The sequence below is a fragment of the Amia ocellicauda genome, chromosome 23 (genome assembly GCF_036373705.1).
Source record: "Amia ocellicauda isolate fAmiCal2 chromosome 23, fAmiCal2.hap1, whole genome shotgun sequence".
NCBI lineage: Eukaryota > Metazoa > Chordata > Actinopteri > Amiiformes > Amiidae > Amia > Amia ocellicauda.
This window is the reverse complement of record NC_089872.1, coordinates 14,586,372-14,603,851: the sequence shown is the minus strand read 5'-3', so window position 1 is coordinate 14,603,851 and position 17,480 is coordinate 14,586,372. Positions and strand designations below refer to the sequence as shown.

Genomic DNA, 17,480 nt, shown 5'->3' with positions numbered 1-17,480 from the left:
TTGGCGCTCTCAGTGTTAAGAATCACATCATGTAGCATTTTGATTACAGAATAACTTGCATTTATGTGATATATGTATATATATATTGTGCCCCCCCCTCTCTCTCTCTCTCTCTCTCTATATATATATATATATATATATATATATATATATATATATATATATATATATATATACAGTGAGGGGAAAAAAGTATTTGATCCCCTGCTGATTTTGTACATTTGCCCACTGACAAAGAAATGATCAGTCTATTATTTTAATGGTAGGTGTATTTTAACAGTGAGAGACAGAATAACAACAACAAAATCCAGAAAAACGCATTTCAAAAAAGTTATAAATTGATTTGCATGTTAATGAGGGAAATAAGTATTTGATCCCCTATCAATCAGCAAGATTTCTGGCTCCCAGGTGTCTTTTATACAGGTAATGAGCTGAGATTAGGAGCACTCTCTTAAAGGGAGTGCTCCTAATATCAGCTCGTTACCTGTATAAAAGACACCTGTCCACAGAAGCAATCAATCAGTCAGATTCCAAACTCTCCACCATGGCCAAGACCAAAGAGCTGTCCAAGGATGTCAGGGACAAGATTGTAGACCTACACAAGGCTGGAATGGGCTACAAGACCATCGCCAAGCAGCTTGGTGAGAAGGTGACAACAGTTGGTGCGATTATTCGCAAATGGAAGAAACACAAAATAACTGTCAGTCTCCCTCGGTCTGGGGCTCCATGCAAGATCTCACCTCGTGGAGTTTCAATGATCATGAGAACGGTGAGGAATCAGCCCAGAACTACACGGGAGGATCTTGTTAATGATCTCAAGGCAGCTGGGACCATAGTCACCAAAAAACAATTGGTAACACACTACGCCGTGAAGGACTGAAATCCTGCAGCGCCCGCAAGGCCCCCTGCTCAAGAAAGCACATGTACAGGCCCGTCTGAAGTTTGCCAATGAACATCTGAATGATTCAGAGGAGAACTGGGTGAAAGTGTTGTGGTCAGATGAGACCAAAATCAAGCTCTTTGGCATCAACTCAACTCAACCGTGTTTGGAGGAGGAGGAATGACCCCAAGAACACCATCCCCACCGTCAAACATGGAAGTGGAAACATTATGCTTTGGGGGTGTTTTTCTGCTAAGGGGACAGGACAACTGCACCGCATCAAAGGGACGATGGACGGGGCCATGTACCGTCAAATCTTGGGTGAGAACCTCCTTCCCTCAGCCAGGGCATTGAAAATGGGTCGTGGATGGGTATTCCAGCATGACAATGACCCAAAACACACAGCCAAGGCAACAAAGGAGTGGCTCAAGAAGAAGCACATTAAGGTCCTGTAGTGGCCTAGCCAGTCTCCAGACCTTAATCCCATAGAAAATCTGTGGAGGGAGCTGAAGGTTCGAGTTGCCAAACGTCAGCCTCGAAACCTTAATGACTTGGAGAGGATCTGCAAAGAGGAGTGGGACAAAATCCCTCCTGAGATGTGTGCAAACCTGGTGGCCAACTACAAGAAACGTCTGACCTCTGTGATTGCCAACAAGGGTTTTGCCACCAAGTACTAAGTCGAAGGGGTCAAATACTTATTTCCCTCATTAACATGCAAATCAATTTATAACTTTTTTGAAATGCGTTTTTCTGGATTTTTTTGTTGTTATTCTGTCTCTCACTGTTAAAATACACCTACCATTAAAATAATATACAGATCATTTCTTTGTCAGTGGGCAAACGTACAAAATCAGCAGGGGATCAAATACTTTTTTCCCTCACTGTATATATAATTATATATATATATATACCGTAAAACTTCCAATACTCTCCGGGTCTCAAATAGCAGTCGGTCTTCAATAGTCGCCGGGTTGATTTGCATAATCATGTAAACAAAAAGCGGTCTCTAATAAATGCCGGGTTACGCATTACAGAACAGACAGTGCTTTTGGTTTATTTAGTGAGAGTTCACAGTATATCGAATCTTAGACTGCTAACAGAATTACCGATATCTTGTTTTCAATCCAGTGTGATTTGTTTGCATCTTTGGAAAGCAAATTAAAAATACATAATAGTACAATAAAAAAAATTAATAAATAAAAGCATGGCCTATTTGCCTACTTCTACAATGAAGCAATATTTCCAGGCTCTTCTTACCCTGCATGAGTCCACAATGTCTTTTTATTTATGAATGTTTAACACAAGTGCCGGTCTCCGATTGACACCGGGGCCTCTTGCAGTTATTTGGCATAAATGCCGGGGGTGTTTAATTGAAGTTTTACAGTATATATTGTGCTCCCATTTTTCACATTTTCAAGATAACTGCTGATGCTGGCACCCTGGACAGCACATAAAATACTCATCAACTTTTTGAAAAGTTTTCTGAGCATAATTGGGACACTGTGTTCAACACTCGCTTTATCTAAATACCAGAGCAGCCAAACACTGGTGCTGTCACACTCCCCTGCTTAGCCATCACTCTCGTTATACACTCAGCCCTAAGCTTCTTGTCTTTCTGTACCACAAAATCATATAGTATTGGGGGGATTTTGTTCTATCATTTATAAGTTTCATTTTTTTTTTTTAAAGGTGATTGATTATAAGAAGAAACTACTCCCTATTGCAGATACGAGACACAGAAATGTACCTTGTTTAAGATATTGATTTAACTAGTTTGTTTTTTTACCCCAACTGCAATTTACCTGCTCTGCGAGGATGCAAAAGTCACAGTGCCTCCAAGTGGTTCATTCCACTCTTCAAAAATCCATTATGGGCGCATGTTACATCACAGTTCGGTTACATCAGAACTCCGTCTCATCCACTTTGCGCCTTTCTTCTGTCTGACTTGTTTCCCCTATGGGTCGATGCTTTGGAAAGCCTTATTAACGGGCAGTATAAAGGAGTACCCCCAAGGTATTATTTCCATTGTCTCTGAATGCACAGTACTGAGGTATTACGTCTAAGAGCCTTTTTCAGGATGAATTGAATAGGCCATGGTCAGAAGTACCGCAATAAGGTTGTAAATTGAAGAGGTGCGTGCGAGAAGAAATACATGACAAACAAAATTGATGAAATTCGGGACGTTCTAATATTTCCATGACTGAATAATTCCTTCCCCTCTATTTTGTTTTTCTGAGAGCCTGTCTGTAGTCAAGCTGCCTCACATTTCCGCGACACACAGCAGTAAAGGAAGTCATTGTGTATATTAAATCTTTTCTCTGTCTGATATGCTTTCTTTGTGCAAGAGAGGAATAATGTAGGTCACCAGTAGTATTATTCAAATGTCTGGATTGTTGTGCACAGAGGTATCTGGTGCTATATGTACATGCCTTGCGATTATTAAAAATCAAAGTCCTACAGAACCTTTTACATGCTTTGAAAATCACATAGCTGTTCACAATAGCTGTTTTTAATATGAGCTATACTGAACATGCATTGGTCTGGAAATTTACAAATAGGTGGTAAACCCGCATGCAACTGTGTGATATCAAGTGGTCCTTTTGTTCTGTTTTTTGTGGGGACTCCTGCAGAACACATATACAAATGTATTTTTGCACATCATAATCCTCTGTGTTCTTTCTACAGCTGGGTTTTGTTACATATTTATGTATATATTTGCCTAATTAACTAAACTATCTAACTACTTTCCTATCTAAAGATATCTACCATGTTGTGTGACTACAAGGTGTAATCATTAGTCTGAAATAAAAATTGATAGTTGTGAAGTCATTATATTATTTTGCTTCGACTTGGCAATCTCATGTTACCTGATAACACTAAATATATTTCCTATAAGTAATACAAAAAACATATAAATCCATCCTCCTGTTACATTATAATCACAATGCTACTTTGTCTAAATGAGAGGTTATATGTTGCTTTTGCTTTATATTATTGTTCACTATTAACTTTACAATGGTAATGACTAGCTTGCTAGCTCTCAACAGTAAGGTATTGTTTTTTTGTTTTTCAGGTTTATTCTGGTCTTTGGCTGCTTGGTTTTGTCTGTGTTTTCCACCATCCCTGCTCATCAAGAACTCTCCTACTATTGTCTTCTCATCCTGGTGAGCTAAAACAGAACCTTGTTCAATAAACCTGGTATGAAATGTGATTTAGCAGCTTGTAATTTGGTTATTCTGTTTTATCCCCAATGAGAAATCAAGTATGCCCCTCTGGAGCAGAGCAGATGTTTGCTCTTAAGCATGTTAATGGTCTTGTGATACTGCCTGAAAGGAAAATATAATAGGTCTACATTGTATTCCAGCAATCATGGTGTAATGTTTAGTGTTGCTTGAGCTCTTCTCATGGTGTTAATGACAGTGGTTAATGAAGGAGTCCTAATGATTTAGAACAACTTGTGATCCATAAGGGGACCCTATGACATGTCATTAATCTGTAAGGACTATCTACTATTAAGATCGATATTTGTGTTGATTTATATCATATGCCTTGTTGCTACTCAACAATGTGGTGCTCGTAAACCCTAGTAATTGAAGCCCTTCTTTACAACACAACCCTTGAATTGAAGAGCATTTTGCCAGCAATAAAATACAATCGTATTTTTAAGTAAAAGTCTCTTTCAGTTTCTCATTTCTAGAAAGCTATTAGTATATGTTCACCCTGGGTTTATAAGAGCGTTTTGGGATAAACATTAAACATTTCAATCAAAATGTCTTATTTTGATAAGTCAAATTGAACGATTTGTAATACCCATATAAACAACACAGTAAGTACAAACATGTTCAAGCTGTAGGACTTCTGGGAAATTAGAACGTAGAAAGTTTCAGAGCTCAGAGACTTTATCATACTTAGTCATTAAATGCTGAGCTCACAAACATGATATACCAATCAAATTCTATATAGTCGGTGAAGAACCGCATTTCTTTCCCTGTGTGTCTGTGTGATACAAATAGTCTCCCTAGTTACAGTGTTTTTACATAGTAGTTACTCAGTAACTACATATCTAGTTACTAATAAAAACAGTGTAATTATGCATTATTACAGTGTACTTAATGTGTAATAATGATTGACGTTATATGTAAGTGTACAATTATCTGGTAAGGATGCTCATCAGGAAGCTAACTTTGGAGCTATACTGGGCATGGCCCACTTTTTACACATTAATTACATTGTAATAATGCATAATTACACTGTACTTATGAGCAACTACATAGTACCTAGTTTGTAAATACACTGTAAGTAGGGAGACGTTTTGTAGTGTTACCATATAATCTTATTTCTATTAAGAAAATGCAGTAGTCATTGTCAATATTATGAAATTCTCCTCAGTTGTCCTTTAAGTAACCCTGACCATAGCAGAAAAGCTACAGATGTTGATTTGAAACACCTAAACTTCCATTACATAGTTTGCACAAGCACTAATTACATGTCTATATGATCAAAAACAAGCGATGCATGACTTTGGTGGAAACAAACTGTCATTGTTTTCCTTCTTTTTTGTCATGAAAGTAACCCAAGTTCTCTGATTAAAATGTACAAAGACCCAATAGGAATTGTTGTGCGAAGGTTTCTGTATAGACTAAGCTTGAAAAGCTGTTAATATAACACTCAGTTCCTTTTGTTTGATTGCTTCTTACGTTTTCATTAATGCACAATTCATTATGAAGTCTAAACATAAAACATATACTTGAAGGAATACTTGTTTACAAGGTGCCAGACATTTTTTAACCATATTTATTTTAATTCCTAATACTTATTTAAACAAATAAACGTGATGTATGTACATTACAACAGTATAGTAATTGATCTGTTTAAATATGTACTATTCCTGGATGTTACTGTCATTTTAACTAAAAGCTATGCTGCTAGTGTTTGAATTTGCTTTGTTTACAATTTGGACTTTCTCTAGAAGATTGAAAATAAAACAAGAGTAGATGTTACAATTGAAGACTCACTGAAGTAAAAGCATGTAATTGTATTATTCTAAGACATGGGAATGTGTTGTTTCCTATAATTAGCTTATAGTCTGTAGTCAGCCAAATGCTGAATCTCAGACGGTTCTTTAAAACATATTAAATCTGTATGCCCTGGTTTGATTTGATTACCATTATAAGTGTTCAATCACTACAATAGTTATCATTGTGTGCTTATATATCAGGCAGATGGGTCATTTTGTCTTGTAATGTAAAAGCATGGCTCAGTAGTCAACTTAACATTTTAAGATCTTATTCATATTGATTTTCACATTTTATTTCTCAGTAGTAAATGCGAACCAAGCAATAAATGCTGTTGTTTCCATTCCATACAATCAATGAAATGTGTAATCAATGTGATCAACATGATCCTCTGTCCACGACATCCAGTCCTTTCTTTATCTACATATGTTTTAACCTTTATATCCACGGACAATAAAATAATTGTTTACAATGTGCTCACCAAGTGTTTTAGCAAACCACGAGTATGCATTTTAATACTCAGTGACTGCCTTAGCATTGTATTAAGTGTTTCATAATCTCGGGGAACCATATTGCTATTAAATTCAGTGACACTTTTGATAACTAAGATGATGCCTAGTACAACATTTTAAGTTATTGTAACAGAATTGGGTTAGCCTTGGAAGCATAGAACTTATATGACATGAAAGCCAAATTCATGTTTATTTTTTATTTTTCGTTCTTTCTTTTAATGGCACTAAAATGTCAGCTGATACTGATAAAAAAAAAAATGGGTACCAGCCAGTGAAAACTAACCATGGTCATTGAGAGTAGCTGTAACCATTTCTGTTGAAAAAGAATTTGCCAACTTATTCTGCCTTCTGCCTAGGTTTTTCAACAAGATGTGGAAAGAAAACCTCCCTCCTTTTGTGCTCATACCTTATCTTTACTTTTTAAAGAGAGAATTAATCTGTGATTCCCAGTAATACAGGGAGAGTCATTAAAGAAACTCTGATCTTAACACTAATGTTGCTTCATTACATTTTCTTTTTTGGGGGGGGGAAACATCTGGGCACCACAGCTAAAACTTATTGCTTTTCTGTTTGTAGGAGTTTGTCATGATTGTGGTGTTTGGTTTGGAGTACATCATTCGCATCTGGTCCGCCGGTTGCTGCTGCCGGTATAGAGGATGGCAGGGCCGCCTTCGATTTGCAAGAAAACCATTTTGCGTCATAGGTAAGCAGAATAAAGCCCTCAAATGAATATCACATCAATTTTGAATGTACATGATATTGACAATGTGATTAATTTACTTTTTATTACATAAGGATATTTTTCTTTCCTTACCAAAAGATTTTAAAGTCCTACCCAAACCACCTGACCAAAGCTAAGATAATTAATTCTTGCCCTTGCTGCCTTACTATAACCATTTTCCAGTTTTGGTATCAAGGAGATATTAAATCTTCAGTTTGATGTCTAAATATGAAAAAGGCTTGCTTTATTTTACATTAAGATGCATCATCTCTTTCTCCGTTGATCTAATCACTTTGCCAGGTGTAATTTCATCTCCGCTGAGGCTGCCCTTTGAGATATCTGGTATTGCCAATTTCTCTTCTAAACACAGCTGTCCTGTTATTACTATTCCAGGGTCCTTGAGATGCTTTTAGTTGTTGTGTCACATAATATCCAGACTACCGACTGACAGTAAAAGGAGTCTTAGAGTCCTGCTTTGTTTTACATTAGTGGCTCCTGTTTCTTTGTTGTTAACCCTGTAGTGCTCTTTAATGTCATTTGTAGCAAGATATTACTGTTTCTTTCATCTTTTTGAAATCAAAAATCATGTTCATTTATTTTTTTACAATATCCTTAGTATCCACCCTCTCAGCATTTCTATGGATTTATTTTGTGGAATTATTATAAAAAAATTTTTTTTAACAATGTCTGATGAAAAAATACTTCATGAACTGACAAATGTTCAGAATTTCAGGGACACTTGACCAATAACACAAATCTTAGGCCTGGTCAGAGAAGTGAATAACAAATGGTATCAGAGAACTGTCCAAGGAATGTTAAGCCGCATAGGTGTTTATAAAGTGGCTTATGTTAACGTGACACAAATATGTCAGCCACCAAATCCAGTGCTGAGAAGTCCTGCTGTTGCCTTTCAACTTCAAAAAAGGTTAATAATGATCTGTTTTCATTATGTTCTTTGTTTTGCTTACTCACATATTTCACTTCTTAATGTTTACAAGTTTAGACTGCAACAGTATATGTTCAAATACCATATTTTGCCATTTTGAATTGTTATGAAATTTAACCATTTATATTACACGAACAAGCCTTGTAGTTGTGTAAACTGTCTTGATAGTCATTTCGGACTATGATAATTAATTAAAGCTTAATTACAAGTAGTAGTCCACTGTAATCATTTACAGTGAGGGAAAAAAGTATTTGATCCCCTGCTGATTTTGTACATTTGCCCACTGACAAAGAAATGATCAGTCTATAATTTGAATGGTAGATGTATTTTAACAGTGAGAGACAGAATAACAACAAACAAATCCAGAAAAACGCATTTCAAAAAAGTTATAAATTGATTTGCATGTTAATGAGGGAAATAAGTATTTGATCCCCTATCAATCAGCAAGATTTCTGGCTCCCAGGTGTCTTTTATACATGTAATGAGCTGAGATTAGGAGCACTCTCTTAAAGGGAGTGCTCCTAATCTCAGCTCGTTACCTGTATAAAAGACACCTGTCCACAGAAGCAATCAATCAATCAGATTCCAAACTCTCCACCATGGCCAAGACCAAAGAGCTGTCCAAGGATGTCAGGGACAAGATTGTAGACCTACACAAGGCTGGAATGGGCTACAAGACCATCGCCAAGCAGCTTGGTGAGAAGGTGACAACAGTTGGTGCGATTATTCGCAAATGGAAGAAACACAAAATAACTGTCAGTCTCCCTCGGTCTGGGGCTCCATGCAAGATCTCACCTCGTGGAGTTTCAATGATCATGAGAACGGTGAGGAATCAGCCCAGAACTACATGGGAGGATCTTGTTAATGATCTCAAGGCAGCTGGGACCATAGTCACCAAGAAAACAATTGGTAACACACTACGCCGTGAAGGACTGAAATCCTGCAGCGCCCACAAGGTCCCCCTGCTCAAGAAAGCACATGTACAGGCCCATCTGAAGTTTGCCAATGAACATCTGAATGATTCAGAGGAGAACTGGGTGAAAGTGTTGTGGTCAGATGAGACCAAAATCGAGCTCTTTGGCATCAACTCAACTCGCCGTGTTTGGAGGAGGAGGAATGACCCCAAGAACACCATCCCCACCGTCAAACATGGAGGTGGAAACATTATGCTTTGGGGTGTTTTTCTGCTAAGGGGACAGGACAACTGCACCGCATCAAAGGGACGATGGACGGGGCCATGTACCGTCAAATCTTGGGTGAGAACCTCCTTCCCTCAGCCAGGGCATTGAAAATGGGTCGTGGATGGGTATTCCAGCATGACAATGACCCAAAACACACAGCCAAGGCAACAAAGGAGTGGCTCAAGAAGAAGCACATTAAGGTCCTGGAGTGGCCTAGCCAGTCTCCAGACCTTAATCCCATAGAAAATCTGTGGAGGGAGCTGAAGGTTCGAGTTGCCAAACGTCAGCCTCGAAACCTTAATGACTTGGAGAGGATCTGCAAAGAGGAGTGGGACAAAATCCCTCCTGAGATGTGTGCAAACCTGGTGGCCAACTACAAGAAACGTCTGACCTCTGTGATTGCCAACAAGGGTTTTGCCACCAAGTACTAAGTCGAAGGGGTCAAATACTTATTTCCCTCATTAACATGCAAATCAATTTATAACTTTTTTGAAATGCGTTTTTCTGGATTTTTTTGTTGTTATTCTGTCTCTCACTGTTAAAATACACCTACCATTAAAATTATAGACTGATCATTTCTTTGTCAGTGGGCAAACGTACAAAATCAGCAGGGGATCAAATACTTTTTTCCCTCACTGTAAAAGACCAAAGTGATATTGATAGAGTACTCAACAAGATAAAGACCAATATAGAGATAAAACAGCAACACTCCAAAAACAATAGCATTATAAAGTTGCTTCCTAAGTCATTGAATAGAGTTCCGGTATTATTTGCTGAGGAAATTAGCCACTTTGAGTATACTTTGAGACCAGAGCTGCTTTGATTTCTCATTTGTTTTTCCAGTTTGCAAAACTTTAAATTCAACCTCCACCGTGGTTGTACAGAAGTATTAATAAATCATATAAATAACTTGCTGAGTACTTCATCGGTGAGAGTAAACCTCAAAATTGTATGTGTGCCTGGCTTGCATGCAATCCAGTGAAAGAGTGGTTTTTTGTTGTTGTTGTTTTTTTTTTCTACATCCAGTGGCATCTTTCACATGCCGTGTCAAATAAATCCATGTGACTGAAGAATTTCCTGCAAACAGTGTGCCAGAAACCTAATATGGCAGGTCCTGATTTATGACAACCTGCTTGGCGTTAAAGCAGAGAAATCAGATTCCTCTGGAATAGACCTTCTATATCAACACATCAAAAGCAGCAATTACCTCCAACCACGTATGACCCACAGCTAAATTCAGAAGCCGGATCAAATCGCAGACAAATCGCAGAGTCTTACCACTTGACCTCAGAGCATATTAAGTGTGAGACATAGAGTACTGCAGGGAGATTGTGGATTTTACGGTGTGTAAAGACGTGATGTGCAACAACATTGTTCCCTTTTCCATGATAAAAAATAGAAATATTCAGATGTCAGCTAAAAATGTATGGTATCATTATGACATAAATCTTGAATTAGCCTTGTCATGTATCTTTGTGTGTTATTAGCAGTAGTCATTTAACCAACTAAGTACACAATTGTTTTGCTTGCTTGTTCCAAGTGAAAATGTGAAGCAGTGGTTGTAGTTTCCTGAGTTCGGATGTCCTACTATTATTCTTCAGAACTCTGTGGGAATGTCTGGATGGTACGCCTGGGATGATTTATAAATTCAAAGAAACCTATGGCTTTCTCATTTCTATAGAGCCAAACAAACGGTGGTTATAAACTGCAGAGGCCAAAGCTATACACATTTACTAGGATACTGTAGTCAAGAGGAACATCTGTCTTATAAGCATTCGTAGGGGAGGGATTCGGTCTCATTAAGAATCTGTATGCACCTTTATACTGTATCTAAAACTGTCTGTCTGTCTGTCACCACCTTGTGTATTAGATGAGCTTTTACAATAACAGCCATAACATTTGATGGCATTTGTAATGGTGTAACCTTGTGCAGCAGCACTTTCTAATTTCCCCCCAAAAAATAAACCATTAAATGTCAGTAAATCCTATTGAGCCAAGCTTGGATGTCAAGCTTTGGGAAGGATTCCACAGACAGGATGGCACTTTGAATCAGGACATTGCTGTAGAATCAGAAGTAGGTAAATCAAAAGTCCAGATGTCTTTGACATAACAGTAGGCATGTGAGTTTCAATTCCTAGCCATGCCTGTTTAGGCTTCTAAAATAAACAGATGATCCAGACTGATAATATCTCAATATCCGACTTTTTCATTTGTTCCTGGCAATGGAAGATTGAATAGTTCTTCCACTGCCTGTCACTGAATTATTTCAGTTCCATAAGTAGTTCATTTTTTCATAGATCAGCGTCTTTCATCTTGGCTTACAATGGCCATGATTTATGACTGGTCATATTTCACTGTAGTTCTTTCTCCTTTTCTAATGTGGCTACAACATCCCATTGAGGGCAACCCAAGCCATGACACCATTTTCTAATTTGAAAACAAAGAAATATTGAAGAAATACATTAATCCAGCTAGTTTCACAGTCCCTGAACCATCAAATTTGATAAATATTGTTTCGGGGGAAAATAAAATGAGATCTCTGTTCTAAGAATAGAACTTTCTAATTAGCTTGTGCTTTTGAGGATTTGTTTTATAGGAAGTGCTTAGCTGTGGAACTTCCTGTGGCCTTTTATTCTTTGTTAACATCTACCACTGGAAAGCAATTTGACATGAGTAATTATGTAATTATTTCAGCGTCAGAACAGGAGTGTTTCTTAACTGCTGTCTTCAGTAAGAGTAACAGTGTGTATTCGAGTCCAGCTTGGTAACTGACACTGAATACCACTGGTAGAACATAACTTGGTAATGTTTGTATTATTAGCCCACTGAATTGATTCAAACTAGGTTTCTTAATTGGGTTTCTAGTCAAATTCTTATACTGCTTCTTGATTGCTGTAAATGATGTAAGCACACTGATCCCTTTGGCCTTCCGGCTGTAAAATACACAACAGGGATATCTGAGCTCCATATCAGTTTGTTAATGATCATTCTGCCAATATAAAGTAAACCACTCCACAGTTATTTATCCTGCAAATCTCTGTGCCCTTTTCCAAGTCTTTTGAAAATTAACTGTCTCTTTGTAGGTGTTAATGGAATTAATTTCCCAACCTTTACATCATTAGCAGGTGTTCTCCCTCTTACATTTGCAAATACAGATATTCAGGGGTGGCATTAGAAGGACAGTGCGGATAATTAAAAGAAGACGGGAGCAATTTGTCAGTGTTGCGAAGCTAAATCTTAAAGCAGGAAAATAAAATGACAGAATTCCTGAAAACAGAAAATTAGTTTGAAATAATGAATATGGAAATCACAGATGAAGCTGTATTTGGTGATCATATGGAGTGTCTCCTTTCACTGTACATCTATAATGTAAACTTGCATTATATTGCATTTTTGTTAGGTAAAAAACATTTAACATATCCGGATAATGAAGATATCTTCACTAAAACTAAAAGATAGCCACCTTTTAAAGAATGGCTGGTGCATTCTAAAAATATATATATAAATAAAAAGCACCACTTTGACTATACAATCTGTGGGGTGTCATCCATGGCTACAGAGGGCTTTTATTCAGTGCAAAAACAAACTGTTCTTTCCTTGTAGACATAATACACAGCACCAACAGGAACTGGTAACAATGATCTGCTATCTTCCAGATATCATTGTGCTTATTGCCTCTGTGGCCGTCGTCTCTGCCGGAAGCCAGGGCAACATTTTCGCAACGTCGGCTCTGAGGAGTCTTCGCTTCCTGCAGATTCTGCGCATGGTGCGGATGGACAGGAGAGGAGGAACCTGGAAGCTCCTGGGCTCTGTTGTCTATGCTCATAGTAAGGTAGGCATCCATAGCAAATGTGGAAGGAACCGCAATGTCATGGTGTTGGTCTCAAAATCCCAATCCAGGAAGCCTTTATTATTATTAATTATTTTGTATGATACCTTTCGCAGAACTGTGACGAAAATCAGATGGAAATCAATTTTGGTCTAGTCACCTAACCTATCTATATTATATGGTTGAAGTGAAAGGTCCGTGCTATATTGGAGTTTTCTGAATACATATCACATAGAATCTTAAATCTCTGAACACCTTTGGCTGGATATATTTTTGTATTTGTTTCTATTTTGGGGGTTTCTATGTGTAACAATGTTTTATTCTCCAATAGAAAAGCCAAACCTAATTGGGGATGCATTCTGTGTGCTTTCTCGTTTCAGGAGTTAGTCACTGCCTGGTATATTGGATTTCTTGTTCTCATATTTTCATCATTTCTCGTCTACCTTGTGGAAAAAGACGCCAACCAACAGTTTGCTACATATGCCGACGCTCTGTGGTGGGGCACGGTAAGTGAATAAAATAAATATTCTGACTTGTTTCTGATTGAGTTAAAAGGTTTTTATTTATCCATCAACAGAGCATATATTTATAATTTCCAAATATTTACTTTTACAGTTGCTATTGTATTAAATTTTCCATAGATCGTTTAAACTACAAACCTTACTTTATTATATCCCCTAGGTAACCTGCAAACACCACTCAAGAACACAAGCAATCCTGTGTCATCAGATTAGACTGTCTGAACAACCCTGAGCTGATTCTCTTACAGAAATGATCCACAGGAGCTTTTACAGGATGTTTCCTAAAATAGATTAAAACAATTCCTCATAATTAACTTTTAAAAATCCTCATAAAAATATACAACCGAGCAACACAAGATCCAGTTTGCAACTTAATTAACAAATTTGTATTAAATGCATTTTCTGCCTGAAAAACTGTAATTCAACTATTAATGCTTATGTACAGCAAACTTCTGGGACCCATTCCATGATTATTACTAAGCATAATCTAAGCATTTCAAATTCTCTTTGCAATGAATCAAAACATACTTTAACTTGACTATTATGTGGAGAAGAGACACTGAAAGCATTTTGTTTTATATATAATTTGAGTACCAGTGGCACCCATATCTACACAGCATGTTGACCACATTGCATTATAGGAATATGCATGACCCTGACTGACACTCCACACCCAGATGTCCTTAGGAGTCTTCTTTAAAGGAGTTTACTACTTTTTACTGACAGGAAATACATTTCCCAGACTGAGGAATTATATATTCTGGTCTGGAAAATGGGGTATTTAAAGCATTCCAGTCAGAAATGGATTTCTGAAACTAAACTGGGAAGAACCAAAGTCAAATCAATGTAAACAATTTGTAGGATATTAATTTTTAAATACCTTTGGGTTTGCAATGAACCTTTTACGCTTTTTAAATTTACTAAAGAAGAAGAGACCCTGATAAAAAACATTTAAAAACTATTATCCGTACAGGTTGATGACCCATGTATTGATTGACCTGCTAGAAATAATCGCTTGCTTTTTTTACTTAATTTAGCTAATGTAAGGAAATCTATGTTAGAACAGGCATTATGTATATATGTTTGTTTTATTGGTATTAATTGTTTTAATGTGTTTTGATTATTTTGGCAATCAACCATTTTTCGTGCTATACTCTATCAAGTTGAATACAAATTTGTTTGTCAACTCCTCAAGACAACTTTAAACATGGGAAAGATTAAGACAGTCCTCAGGAATATACAACCATCAAATAATTAATTTATGACACTGCTGCTTCTTCAGCAACAGAAGCAAAACACTTCTTCAGCTTCTTCATAAACAGATTAAATTGCCCTGTAAACGGCAAATACCACCGGGATTATCTATAGTCATTGCCTGATGCTGCCAGTTTTGGCGGATGAAAGAAATCCGTACCGATATCACTGGAGCTTGTTGTAAGCATTCTATATGCATGAATCACACGCTGACGTTCAGAGGAAACGGCAGCAGGTGCGCTGGGCGTTTCGCCGGGTCAGTGTTGTCGGTAATGTGAGATTGGTCATTTGTCAGTGACCCAGGACAGCTGTGAGGTTTTGGCAGCGTAAACACACAGCCTCCGCACCGGACTAGTGCCAGAGAATACCATTTAAAGGCTGCCTTGTAATATTAATCTGACAGATCGTGCAGTTTAATTGGAGTTATAAAATTTATTTTGGCTCAGGTCGTAAAGCGTTCTTGCCCAAGCAATCAGAACCACTCATTTATGTGCACAGAAAGAGCTGTAAACCCCTTTTTTGTTTTTTTTTTACCAGAAATGTCAGTGACTACATCACTGTAATGCAAGGAGTAGATATTCCGTTACAGTTATTTATAGCGGTTGAATACGCTATATGAAATTTAAATTACATGGGGGGACTGAAAATCTGGGCTCTGTTCGTTATGATAAGCTCGACTTTGATTAATGAATGTTACAAATTGTTGTTTTTAATTATTTTGTATAGCTTCAGTTTCAACTAGCATCCTATATCTTACCATAGGAGTTCAAGAGATCCCTAGTGGATTACAGTGAGAGTTTCTGTAAGAAATGTCAGTTTTAATACAAATATATGCTCTGTGTCACGCTGTCTGCATGTAGATGGATGAGCTATATAAAGGTGACGAAGTCTTTCTAATGAGTTTTCTTTCCCCATTTGTGTTTGTAGATCACACTGACCACTATAGGTTATGGAGACAAGACCCCTCTCACATGGACAGGAAGACTTTTATCTGCAGGCTTTGCTTTGCTTGGGATCTCCTTCTTTGCTTTGCCTGCTGTGAGTATCTCACCCCTCCAGAGAGTACTGGTGGAGTTATTCGCAATACACCCAAACACCAAAGAATTGCACACAGCATGGCAGACCTTCTGGATGGTCAAGAAAACTGCATGTCTTATTACAGGAAGACCTCTTTCTTAACTGCTGTATAAAGTCTCTTAAAATAAGTATTGTTTGAGTCACCTAATCTTGTCTTAATCTTACAATTGTTAGCCTTAGCTTTTATGACCCTTTGAAGCTAAAGGCTCCAATAAAGTAACTCTTTAATAATATTGTTTGTTTAAAATAATTAATCTATTTTCTCCACATTTATAGTTGTAGAAATGTGGGTAATGTTTAGTTTCTTATTCTTAGGGGATTCTGGGTTCAGGATTTGCTTTGAAGGTTCAAGAGCAGCATCGGCAGAAACACTTTGAGAAAAGAAGAAACCCAGCAGCCAGTTTAATACAGGTAAATTGTAAACTTGAACCCTTTTCAAGGTGGTGTACAATGTCTTATGTGCATTTGTCATTCTATCACATTTACTGGATTCTGTCTTGACACTCAATGGGTTTCAGATACTCTGGCACTATTAACTTTAGCGTGTTTGGCTGTAGGTTAAGGATTTAGTTTCAGGACTTTTCCCAAAATACATGTTCAGGAAAATGTGTACAGCTGATAAAAACACAAGAGAAAACAATCCAAAACAATGCACAGTAAGTATATCATTAGAGCCTCTGACCTTCCATCCATGGTTACTATTTTTTGATTTAAGGAGTTCATGGAAACTTCTTAAATCTCCTGTATGTGTACATAGCTTGTTTTCTTTTTGTTGTTGTTGTGGCCAAACACTCACTGTAAATCCCCCTATGATTCAATGTGTGGTATTTCACTGGGAGATTGAGTGATTATTATTGCATCCTGTGTCTGAAACTCCCCCCGTCCTCGTTTGTCTGTCTATTCAGTGTGCAGGCTGCATGCTCTGTTTGAGTAAAGATTAATAAACCAGTTTCAAAGGCCAAACAGGGTAGTGCAGACTGTGTCACTTGTCATTTGCCCCAGTCAAGCCTTCTAAATTACCCTGGAAAGAGAATTCAATCATATCAGTGGCAGGGGTAGAAGAAGGCTGGAGCAAACCCTGCACACATTATATTTGTTTTAAGCTTTGAAATCCTTCAAGGATTAGGATAATTAAATAAGACAATGATGAAGTACTATTATGCACAGAAGCACTAGCTTTTTGACATAAATGCCCCCCACAAAACTAACAGTTATAAAAATGTAACCCTTTTTGTCCATCTTGATAATGACCTTAATTCCAGAGATTTACAGAAGCAAATGGCTTTTTCTTCTGTTTAACATTTCCTGTACTATGTGCATGAAAACCAAGCAATATGAGAAATAGGTTGTTTTCTATCCAATTGTATGTGCTTCTGCTACTGATGGCAATTCCATCTTCTGAACCTTTTCTTCCTAATTGTAGATTTCTTTCTCATTAATATTGTGTCAACAATCATTGTCAAATATCTACCAAATTTAAAGAGTATATTGCAAAATGCTCAGTGTATTTTATATAGGGAGGGGAGTGAATTCCCCTAATAGGG

At 37.4% G+C, this 17,480-nt stretch overlaps 1 protein-coding gene across 2 annotated transcripts in view; it reads left to right on the top strand.

Moving 5' to 3' along the window:
• Positions 1–17,480, top strand: part of LOC136718776 (potassium voltage-gated channel subfamily KQT member 5) — a 123,559-nt gene that overhangs the window by 85,304 nt on the left and 20,775 nt on the right. For both annotated transcript variants that reach the window (XM_066696509.1, XM_066696508.1), the window contains exons 2-7: positions 3,954–4,044; positions 6,984–7,110; positions 12,912–13,087; positions 13,465–13,590; positions 15,787–15,897; positions 16,252–16,347. In XM_066696509.1, coding sequence (XP_066552606.1) covers positions 3,954–4,044; positions 6,984–7,110; positions 12,912–13,087; positions 13,465–13,590; positions 15,787–15,897; positions 16,252–16,347 — 727 coding nt within the window. The remainder of the gene's footprint in view (positions 1–3,953; positions 4,045–6,983; positions 7,111–12,911; positions 13,088–13,464; positions 13,591–15,786; positions 15,898–16,251; positions 16,348–17,480) is intronic.